The sequence below is a fragment of the Castor canadensis genome, chromosome 5, assembly GCF_047511655.1.
Source record: "Castor canadensis chromosome 5, mCasCan1.hap1v2, whole genome shotgun sequence".
NCBI classification, from domain to species: domain Eukaryota; kingdom Metazoa; phylum Chordata; class Mammalia; order Rodentia; family Castoridae; genus Castor; species Castor canadensis.
The window spans coordinates 50,757,760-50,770,292 of NC_133390.1; the positions used below are offsets into that span (position 1 = coordinate 50,757,760).

General features: G+C 36.1%; 1 protein-coding gene across 4 annotated transcripts in view; it reads right to left on the reverse strand.

Moving 5' to 3' along the window:
- Impg2 (interphotoreceptor matrix proteoglycan 2) overlaps window positions 1-12,533 on the reverse strand; it is a 92,207-nt gene that overhangs the window by 49,112 nt on the left and 30,562 nt on the right. For all 4 annotated transcript variants that reach the window (XM_074073016.1, XM_074073014.1, XM_074073015.1 and 1 more), the window contains 2 exons: window positions 7,125-7,174; window positions 6,124-6,206 (listed from right to left, as the gene is read on the reverse strand). In XM_074073016.1, the coding sequence (XP_073929117.1) occupies window positions 6,124-6,206; window positions 7,125-7,174 (133 nt within the window). The remainder of the gene's footprint in view (window positions 1-6,123; window positions 6,207-7,124; window positions 7,175-12,533) is intronic.

Sequence of the window (12,533 nt, forward strand, 5' to 3'; positions counted from 1 at the left end):
GGAAAAATACATTAATAACTTTTTTAGGTAAGTGGGGATATTCTTTTTTGATACTACATTAGATCAAAAAATGTAATTTCTTCAAGATTAGTGACTAGTAGAATCAAAAAACATATTTAAAGGCCAGGCATGGTGGCTCATGTCTAATCCCAGCTACTCAGAAGCAGAGATTAGGAGGGTCGTAGTTCAAAGCCAGCCCAGGTAAAAAGCTAGCAAGACCCATCTCAATCACCAAGCCAGACTTGGTGGTATATGTCTGTAATATCAGTTATGGGGAGGCTAGCAGGTAAGGAGGTTTGAAGTTGGCCCTGAGCAAAAATGAGAGACCTATTTGGAACATCACAAAAGCAAAAAAGGGCTGGGGATATGGTTCAAGTTGTATAATGCTTGCCTAGAAAGCACAAGGCCCTGAGTTCAAGCTCCAGTACTGCAAAAAAAGCAAAAATTCAACAATTTTTGTAGTGTTTTGTAAAACAAAGATCTAGGTTTTGGCTGAGATGTAGCTCAGTGATAGAGCCATAGAGCACTTGCCTAACATATGCAAAGCTCTAAGTTCAATCCTTAGCACTGAAAACAATACAGACCTTCCAGTGGCCAAATGAGAAATAATTTGAGCTCAAAATAAAATTGTATTATACAAAGAATAAAATAATATCCACAAGACCATACTGATATGTATAAAAGACTAAATAAGTGAGAGTAAAATAACAGTTTCTTAAGGAGAACTCCATTTAATGAACATAGAAGGAACGAAGGAATTCTACGAACACTGGAACACAACAGTGATAATTACTGCACACAAGATACACTTGAGCTCACTTACTCCAACTCTTTCCATTTTGATACATAAGAAAACCAGGGATTAGAAAGGATGAATCTTAGTCCCTTTTTTGTGGTGATTTCAACAGATTTAAAAATTCTATATTCATTCTAATATAGGAAGTAAATCAACCATATTTGCCTTCTTAACTGATGCTTGAATTCTACCTACAATATCCCTGACAAATGTTCACCATCAATTTAAATGGCTGTGATAAGAAAGAAGCACATTTCCAAAAGCTATCATAGTTGGAAAATTCTTAACATTAAACCCAAATTACCTCCCTGTTAGTTCCACCATTGAGGCAAGTTCTATGACCTGGGTCACAAATACAAACTGTAGCCCTGGGATCTTTTTCAAAAAATGCATGAGCAGTTATCATGTCTTTCCTGACTTTTCACTAGTTCCTCTCCTCTTGACACTTAGGAAGTAATGTTTTCCTTAGAGTATGGCACCCATAAGTGGGTCTAACTAATTAAGACATTGTAGCTGGGATTACATAAGGTCGTGCACCAGCATGCCTGGTCTTGACATGTTTTTTGATTCCACAGCCACTAACCTTGAAGAAATTATCATTTTTCAGCTGGCATAGTTTTTAGGTTGCTATTAACAGAAATATATAGCAGAGTTTTACATGGGACTGCGTTTTTCCATATTAAACTTCATATCACTAAAATTTGGAGAGTTTTCCATTCCTAGCATTATTATAAAATAAATATCTTGGGTAATCTTACTGCTGAAGAACACCTAAAAGATTGAATAAATATTTTTATTGTTTTTAATACAAGTAAAAACAAACTCCAGATGTCAGAAAAAGATAGATTACAAGAATCCAAAGGGGTAACTCACTACTGAAGGTGGCAGCTTCCATGAATATCTTACTATTACTTCATGATTTATATTTTAGTATTAAATACCACAAAAGGGGTAAGAGACAAAGTGGAAGGCCTTTACGTATTGAAAATTCAAATCAAAGACCAAAGCAAGGAATCTAAAAACTCAATAGACAGTTTGAACAAAATTATTAGTCCAGACTCAAAGAAGAATTAGTGAAATGAAAGGATTGAATGCAATATGGAGTTTCATTTCAACAAATAAGCTATTAAAGCAAGGAAGAGACACAGGAACAAAATGAGGAGGTTAGACATACATCTTATCATGAAAAGCAACAGCTGAGAATTTCTCAGAATTTGTTGCAGATAATACTTCATACTAAGGAAGTACAACAAATCCAAACCAAAATAAACAGAAATATAGGCACATATCATTTTGCTTTATTGCACTCTGCAGATAATGTTTGTTACAGAGAGAAAGTTTGTGGCAACCCTGCACTGAGCAAATATATGGGCCCCATTTTTCCAATAGCATGTGCTCCTTTTATGTCTCTGTGTTACATTTTCATAATTCTCAAAATATTTCAAGCTTGTTCATCGATATTGTATCTGTTACAGTGATCTACGAACAGGCATTCTTGATATTATTGCAAAAATTTGGGAGCATCAAAAGCCATGCTCATATCAGATGCTCCACCATCCAGCCATTCACCATCTCTCTCCTGTTCTTTGGGCCTCCCTATCCCTTGAAACATATCAATATTGAAATTATGCCAAGAAAAAATCCTACAATGAGCTCTAAACATCCAAATAAAAGGGAGAGTCTGCTGCTCTCCTTTTAAATAAACAGAAATAATTAAGCTCAGTAAGAAAGGAATGTCAAAAGACAAGCTAGGCTGAAAGGCCTTTTGTGCCAGTTAGCTGAAGTGTGAATGCAAAGTAAAAGTTCTTGAAGGAAATTAAAAATGCTAGCCCAGTAAACACATGAATTATAAAGAAGCAAAACAGTCTGATTTCTGATATGGAGAAAATTTTACTGGTTTATTTAGATCAAACCAGCCACAAAATTCCCTTCAGCCAAAGTGTTATCCAGAACTAGACCATAACTTGCTTCAATTCTATGAAAAGCTAAGAGAGATGAGGAAGCTAAAGGAGAAAAGCTAGTAGAGGTTGATTTGTGAGGTTTAAGAAAGAAGAAATATCCATAACATAAAAGTGCAAGGTGCAGTTTTATTTAACATAGTACTGCAAGGCTTTGTCACAGCGATTACACAAAAGAAAGAAAGGAAAAGCTCCCAAAGGTGCCTTCTCAAAGAAGTAAGTCAAATTATCTGTTTGCAGATGATATGCCTCTATATTTAGAAAAAAAAAAAATAACCTTGAATATTCCACCAAAATTACTGTTAGAACTCATGCACCAATTCAGTGAAATTACAAGATACAAAATCAGCACAGAGAGAGTAGCATTTTTATAAACTAACACTAAACTTGCTGAAAAAATTTTAAAAGCTGATAAAGAAACCCAGGGGAAAGAGCTGAAGGCAAGCTCCCTCCCCCGGCCAGGCCCCTGTTTCACAGATGTGCTAATATGGTATGCTGTAACCTTGTGCTAGTGTGATAATAAGTTGTAACCTTGTGCTAGTATGATATGTTGTAACCTCCCAGTGAGAGGCTAACTGCCACATCTACTTTTGTCCTTCCCGCTTGCTTGCTTCTGCATTCTGAGGCATAAAAACCCCACAGTCCTGAGCTACAGGGCCAGTGCCATTTTTGGAGAGATCCAGGTGCTGGACCCCTAGCGTAATAAATCTTTCTTTCCTCCAACCACCTGGGTTTGAGTCTTGTTCTCGTTTGTCTGACATTCTTCCCGCAACAAGCGGTCTCATTTGGAATAGCTACCAAAAATTAAAATACTTAGGAATAAATTTAATCAATGGAGTGAAAGAACTCTACAATGAAAATTATAAAACACTGAAGGAAAAAAAAGATAAGACATTCAATGTTCATGGATTAGAACAATTAGAATTGTTAAAATGTCTATACTGCCCAAAGCAATCTCAGATTAAATATAATCCCCATCAAAATATCAATGACTTCTTCACAAAAAAAGAAAAAAAAATCACATGGAACCCAAAAAAATGCCAAATAAGGAAAAAAAAAATCTAGAACAAAAAGAATAAAGTTGGGAGATCAAAATATCTGACTTGAAAACATACTATGGAGCTATGGAAAGTTCCGAATAACAACTGGGATCTGAACCCAACTCGTTCACATTTCTTCTCTGGGACAACTGTTCATTTTTGCCTCAAAAATGTTCAGGTCCACAGAGGACGGATGGTTAGTGGGTATCATGCAGAATCACATTTGATGTTGTATAGTACCGCACGACAACAACTAATTGTATATTTCAAAAGAGCTAGTGGGAGTGAAGAGGAAGATAGCTTTGAAACAGGGCCATAAAACACGGTAAACTATCAACCAAAAGCTGTAACCTCCGACAGAACTGTGAGACAGCCATCCAAAAGTTCAGGACTGAGATGAAAGGCACCATGCAGAGATAAGCACCCATTCCTGCCTTTCTTTGTCTCCACTTGTAAATAAATTTTCCAAAGCAGGTCTCCCCTGCTGTTCTTATCTAAACAACACTAGGTCCCTAGCTCACTACCAGCCCAATTAACCTAAACAATCTAACTCACTGGTTAGGACACCATAACCTGAGCACATCTTTGTAACCTGATGCCCTACACTACCTTTTAAATACCTTGTGAATCCTTTGTTCAGGGCTCAGACACAGGTACACGTCTGAGCCCGCTGGCGTAAAAATAAAATCTGAGTTCTCCACTCCTCCGAGTGTCGCTTGGTTTCTCCTCTGACTACACTGCCACAACAGGAAGCTTTTAAATGAATTCCCAACACAAAGAAATGATAAATGCTTGAGGTGATAGTTATAATAATGTACATTATCTACATGTATTGATAGATCATACTAGAACCCAGAAAGATGTATATATGTTAATTGAAAAATTATACCTACAAAAACCACATATACATACACTCTTAAAATATAAAGTATATATACTCTTAAAATTCAGAAGTTAACAAAATTTCTAAAATGCTTCTAAATGCCTGCACAATGTATATTTTGTAAGGTAATCTGTAATTTTTTATAATAGATATTCAGCTGTAGGATTTAGTGTTTAGAAGACAGGTTCCTATTAATAACGGTGCATTCACCCAGGTTTATTGCAGCATTATTCACAATAGCTAAGCTATGGAAAAGTCAAAATGTCCTACTACTGATGAATGGATTAAGAAAATGTGGTATTTATATACAATGGGATTTTATTCAGCCACAAAAAAGAATGAAATTTTGTCATTTGCAGGTAAATGGATGTTACTGGAGAACATCATCTTAAGTGAAGTTAGCCAGGTTCAGAAGGCCAAAAACTTCATGTTTTCTCTTATATAGAATATGAGACCTAATACAAATGTGAAAAACAGGTCACACTAAGGGGATACACATATGAGAGGGGTAGAGTAAAAGAAGGAAATTAAGAAGGTGGATATGGTTGATGTACTCTCTATACAAAAATGAATATAGAATTTATAAGCCAGTTGAAACCACCATAAGAAAGGTACTAAGGTAGGATGAAGAAAAATATAGAAGATAAGCCAATTCATACACACATGGAAATGTCACAAGGAAACTCCCTGTGCAGCTATCTTAAACAAGCAAAAATGTGTTTTCTTTTTCTTTCTTTTTTCTTCTACAAAATCAGAGAACAGGTCCTGCCCAGGGATGGGGGGGTGGTTGTTGGTACCAGTGGGAGGAGGAGGTGATGGGGGAAAAAGGGATAAGAGGGTGAATATTGTGCACATACTGTGTACACATTTTTGTAAATAGAAAAATGATACCTGCTCAAAGTATTCCAGGAACGGAGGGAGGGAGATATAAAGGAGAATGGTGGAAGGGGTGAATTCATGTATGATATATTTGATACAGTGTAAGTACCTGTGTAAATGCCACAATGTACCCCCCACCCAACACAATAAAAAAGGAAAAAATAATGGTACATTTATGAAGCATGATACTCTTTGAATTTTAAACTACATAAAATCTATATCCCTTCCTTTTAAAGAAGAGAAGGCTAATATCTGATCTATTAAGGGATAGAATACATAAGCCTATTAAAGGGTAGCCTTATCACAATAAGAGTTCCCCAGGCCACAAATCATTCAGTTACAATTTGACATCCTTTCTCACCAAAAACTTGCCAGCATGACAGGTTTATTTGGCTCTTCAAAGAATGTCAGACTTTTTTTTTAATGTACTGATTTCAGAATCTGTGATATTTTCATAGCATGGAACCCTGTGAAATCCTGTGTGTTCCAGCAATAGAGTATAAACTCCCACTTAACTCCTGTCCTCCCTCCACCTTAGAAACTAAGTAGCAAAACAGCATGACTCACACTGTCCTCTGGCCTCTCCAAACTGCTCTCTGAAGCATCTTCGTAGGAGGCTATCCCTGGATATGGTACACTAAAAGCAGCACCTAAGCAGAAAAATAAAAACACAAGTATGAAATTGTTCCCCGAGCAAGTCAGAATTCATACTGAGAAATAAAGAGCTGACTTCCAACACCATGCTTTTCTATACTGGAAATTCAGTTCATTTTAACTGTAGACACATTTGCACAGCATCTTCCCAGAACAAGAAATAATTACAACTCATTCAATAAGCACTTTTTGTGTACCCACCATATGCTAGGCTCTGTGTTAGATGTTGGACATACAAAGAGAAAATTTCTATCCTTAAGGAGCTATCTAGTAATGGAACAGAGACCGAGAGGTGTAACTCTACCAGAGAGTGAGAGAATGGCCATCATTTGATAATCATTGAAACTGGATCACATCACACTATTCTATTTTAGTGCATGTTGGAATTTATAAAATGAAGCTTATATTTTTAAACTAAAAATAAAGAACATGGGCTGGGGTGTAGCCCAGTAGTATAGTGCTTGCATAGCAGGCACAAGGCCTTGTGTTCCATTCCCAGCACTGTGAAAAATAACAATAAAGTACCACTACTAAGTTACAGGAAATACCCAGGTAAAAGGACTCTGTTAAACTGTATTTCAGAATGTGATCAGAAAAATCCTTACTCTGGGAAATTACAGGATTTGACAAATAGTGGAGCTAAAAAGGTGGTTATAGGGTAAAATAATTAATTAAAATAATTCATTATGTCAGACTTTTCTGTTAAGCCATGGTCTGCTTTGTATTAAACTTAAGTATTTTTAATAATCACAACATAATACCAAGTGAAAAAAATTTGCTGTTTTTCAAGACTGTTGAACAATACATAAGAAAACCCTGATATTTTAAAAATGTGAGCTGAAAAATTGTACTTGCTTGTAAGATTGTCCTAAGCCATAAATAACTTTAAAAAAGTGAAAACCACAAAAGCGTACCTCCCAATGTTGAGGTATCACCAACAGGAACTGGAGATGACAACTCAGGGCTAGAAAAAAAATTTATAATTAATAAAATGATAGAAACATGAGGGTTTGGAGTTTGTTTTCCAAAAGAAATGCACTAGATCAATAAATAAACATTCCTAATGTACCAAGTAGCAAACTTAAAAATACATAATTTCATAATTTGTTCATTTTGTACTTATTGATTAATGCCTACTCAATTAGACATACCCTACCTAAAGTACTTCCCAAGTTACATTTCATCACCTGTTTTCTCCCTTTTCAGTTCAAATCATTAAGTGAAATTACTTTATGTGTTTACCTACTTTTATCTCTAACCTCTTAATCCTATAGAATGGTATTACTGATCTAGTAGTCATTGAATATATGTAGTAATTTTAATTAACTAAACTTAGCTAAAAATTCAGTTCCTTATTCACACCAGCCACATTCCATTCAATAATCACATGTGGTTAATAAAGAATATTCCCACTGTCACAGAAAGTTCTATTAAAGCAGGACTGAGAGGACAATAAACGAGAGCTGTGGAGGAGGCGAATTCAAGTATGATATATTTGACACATTGTAAGAACTTCTGTAAATGCCACAATGTACCCCCCCAGCACAACAATAAAGGAAAAAATAAACAAACAAACAAATAAAAGAAATCCCTCAAAAAAAGAAAGAAAGAAAGAAAGAAAGAAAAGAAAGAAAGAAAGAAAGAAAGAAAGAAAGAAAGAAAGAAAGAAAGAAAGAAAGAAAGAAAGAAAGAAAGAAAGAAAGAAAGAAAGAAAGAAAGAAAGAAAGAAAGAAAGAAAGAAAGAAAGAAAGAAAGAAAGAAAGAAAGAAAGAAAGAAAGAAAGAAAGAACAGGACTGCATTAATCTAAACCAGACTGGGAATACAGATCAGTGCACAGCATAAGTGAGAGCCTGGGTTTGATTTCAAGCACTACAATAAAAAATTTTCAATTCCATGAGGGGCTGGGGATATTAGCTCAGTTTTAAAGTGGTTGCCTAGACTGGGCAAAGCCCTGGGTTCAGTCCCTAGTAATTCACACCACACACACACACACACACAAAATATTAGTAATAAACTCCATGACATTGGAGGTCATTCCTAACATACTTCTACTATTTTTCCAGTGTCTAAAAAAAGTTCCTACCACTTAGTAGGCATTAAAAAGATATTTTTGGAATAAATGAATGAATATTGTATGTCAAGCAGTGTAAAAGGCACTTGGCACAGTTGTAAGGAAAACAGACATGGCCTAGCAAGGTTACAGTTTTACAGAAAATACAGATAGCAAATAAAATGATTGCAAATGCAACAAGTAGTACAGACAGGAAAGTACTGGCTACTAGGGAGGAATATTTAACCACAAGTCTCTCATTTGGGAGATCATCATAATCATAAAATGTTTTATGTAAAGAAAATCAAGTTTGAAGAAATGACTTGCTGGAGGCCAAATAGCTATCAGATTGTGGGTCTCCTAGTTGTCCTTTTACCATGCCAGCCTGAAACTGCAGACAAAGATCAAAAGATAGTCTGAGAAAGCCACTGCTCTTAAAGGAAAGAAAGCATATTTCCACAAGTCCAAATTTTCTAAGGTGAACCAAAGGAATGAAATTTAAATTATAATAATTTGGAGACATTTTGGATTGTAAAGCTTGCATATGAGTCCTAAGGGAAAAAGGAAAAGAGTTGTTTCAAATGTGATGGTCAGTGATAACTGTGTCAGGTTTTAATTCATGGCAATTGCAAATTCCTTCAAAGTTATACAAGTCACCTTCTACAAATGCCTTGATCACAGTCAAAAACGTCTCCCTTACAGACGTGCTCAGGTAAGTTCTCCCTTTAGAACTTTAGCTATCTTGCTGCTGTAAGCTAGGTTAGAAGGGGCACTCCATGCCACCAGATACACATGGCATACATCTTGAAGCATCAGTTTTGTAGGAAGTTAAATAAAAACTGGCATATAATTTTAGCACTAATGCAAAGTTTAAATGAATATTAACATAAAATATGGCAAATCAAAGACATTTAATGATAGGAGCAAGATTGGAAAGGTAAACTATGGGCATGTTCTCTAAACCCTCCGGGCTTTGGTAGAAAACTTGAGAAACACAGGTGTTTGGTTTTTTTTTTTAAATCTCACCGGAAGAATCCTTTTGGCTTTTAGAAATACTATCTTAAAATGGTAACACATTAAACCATTATACCAAACCTATCGTTACTGGTTATCTAGAACACATGTTCATGAAATTGCTTATTAAGTGAGCTGTTACCTAGAAGAATCTAAAGGAATATTACATCTGAACAAGTCATTTTGATGGACAGAATAAGGCCTGAATAATGAGAAAACATCAAGGTGAAGGTAAAACAAAATGAGATTTGAAACAGACATTAACAAAATCAGACCTAAAAAGTGTCTATCTTTTGTCCACAAGGCAATAGTAGTCTTCTTAGTACCTTCACTATCTTAGACGGAAAAAAAATGAGCTCCTAATGAGAGAAGCAAATTTCCCATGGTCACACAAAAATTCCCAGCTGTATCCAGCTCCTTTGTAATAATAATAATAGCAAGAATAATTACAACTGAATTTACCTAACCCTTATCATATGTCATGCAATGTGCAAAGTATTTATCATGGTTAGCTCCTCAATTCTGACTATGACTTTAAGAGGAAGATACCATCCCCATTTAGAGAGGAGGAAAGAAATGCTAGAATTTTCTCAGGGTCACAGAACCAGGCACTGGTGGAGCTGTGATGTAAAACAGCTCCGTTTGATCCCAGAAGCTCCACTTTTACCCACCTTAATTCACTGCTTCAAACTTGGCTGTTATGTGACACGTACTCTTTGAAAAGAGTATCACTTGGTCCTAATGATAGAGGCCCATATAAACTAAATTACCTAAAACTCAAACTATATAAAGTTCCAAAAAGAGAGGAGGGAACCCAATCAGAGTTGGAGGCTCTGGAGAGCAAGTGGGTATGGAGGGATGGAAGCACAACATAGCATAGTGGGGTGAAATGGTAGAGAAATGAGACCTGAGGTGGTCAAATTGGCCCCCACATCAAAATCAAAGTTAAATTAATTCTTTAATTTAGCAAGCATTCAGAATGAGATTTCATTTACCGAATTCAAAACACTTAATGATGGCAATTAAGAAATCCTCAGTAATTCAAATCACTGATCTAACACTCCAAAACCTAACCCCACCTTCCTACTCATTTTGCTTTCAAAAGACAGGTAAGAACACTTAACAATAAGAATTTTTTCACACCTTCTTATTAGTTATGTCCCCTGCAGGGATCCCATAAAGTGTCAGTCATGACAGCACAGGAACACAGGGGTGTATTGAGTTTACAAACAGAAATGCCATTTCATTTCTAGGCCAAACCACAAACTTGAAGTTGCTTAGCTAAGACCATTAGTTTAATATCAGCAGCAAACAACCCTCGGGTGCCTTACTTTCTTCAGGTTCTCCAACACGTTATTCATTCTTTGCTGCTACTACCTAATCATGTCAGTGGCATTCAAGGGTGAGTGTGTCAAAAAATTCTCATAGCGAGCACATGAGAAAAGCTTTAGCACACAAGGGAGGGGTGAGGATAGGTAAGACACCTAAAAAACTAGCTAGCATTTGTTGCCCTTAACGCAGAGAAACTAAAGCAGATACCTTAAAGCAACTGAGGCCAATAGGAAAAGGGGAACAGGTACTAGAGAAAAGGTGAGATCAAAAAGAATTAACCTAGAAGGTAACACCCACGCACAGGAAATCAATGTGAGTCAATGCCCTGGATAGCTATCCTTATCTCAACCAGCAAAAACCCTTGTTCCTTCCTATTATTGCTTATACTCTCTCTACAACAAAATTAGAAATAAGGGCAAAATAGTTTCTGCTGGGTATTGAGGGGGGGGGAGAGGGAGGGGGCGGAGTGGGTGGTAAGGGAGGGGGTGGGGGCAGGGGGGAGAAATGAACCAAGCCTTGTATGCACATATGAATAATAAAAGAAAAATGAAAAAAAAAATTCTCATAGCCACCTGGAACACAGTTTTAAAAACATGTGGGGATAGAGATATAGCTCCCAGTGGTATAGTGTGTGCTTAGCACATACAAGGTCCTGGGTTCATCTCCCAGCACCGCCCTCCATAGAAAGGTAAAACAATTTATTTAGAGGTTCATATTCAGATTACTACTCACTTTGATAATTTTCTATATTTTGTTCCTGAATTTTTTATTATAATCAATATGCAATAGCAGAAGAACTCAATATGTTGACAATCTTGGGTGCTAGTCCGAGATATATCGTTAACTTTGTATATGACTTGGGAAAATACTTTAGTTGGTCTGAGTCTGAATAATTTAATCACCAAATCAGGAGTACCTTCTTATACTGCCTACTTCACAAAGATGCTGAGGAAAACTAAAATATTACATGCAGAAGTATTATAAAACATTAAATGCTAAACAAATAAAAGAAAAAACAAGATTAGTGGAATGGTGAAACATGTCATCCAAAACAAAATAAAACATGCTGATAAAAATGTATTTGGCTTTGTCATTCATGATGAGTATCATCAACTACAGATGTAAGTTAACTGAGGCACCAAAAATAAATCCCAAAGAGTATGCCTTATACAAGAACATCACTAGAAACCTGTCAACAGACTTGGATCACCTCACCAGCAGATATTCAATTGTTCAATCATACATTTAATAAATGTTCAGTAAGCACATATTCTAGGCTGCATCTTACCCTGGTTATTGAAGATATAAAAGCAAAACTAGAAGGGAGGGGGTCCAGAAGTGACTGGAGCTATGTGGAAAGCTTTTAAGGTATCTGGCTACAATGGAGAAAAGAGCTGGAGCAGGGCCTTTTAAAAAACAGGTATGTAGAGACTTGAGCATGTTTAACTATTAATGAGAAGGAATAATAAAGAGAAAAGTTGAAGACTCCAAAGGAGGAGAAACAAAGACAGGCACAGGTATCTAAGAGAAATATGGTATGTAAGGTTCTGAGTACAGATGAAAAAACACTTTTTAAGAGACTTGGCAAATTTCTCCTTTACTTATAGACAATTTCATTGCATTAGATGAATGAAGAAAACTGTACCCAGATGAAGAAAAGCCACCCAAAATACACAACACACATGCAATACATCAAATACCTTCCAGTCACCTCAGCTCACCCATGTGTTCTGAAGCACACCCATCTTCACATGGTGTACAATTTTCCATCTTATTTCAGATAACCCTCCTTCTACCACTTTACAGTAACTCACAAGTTATAATTTTCCAGGTTTCTTACTCATTTGCCAAGATCCTATGAAAACCTGCTAAGGCTATACAGTAAATTTTGCAGGTAGAATCAGGTTTTAGGTGTTTCATGATAGT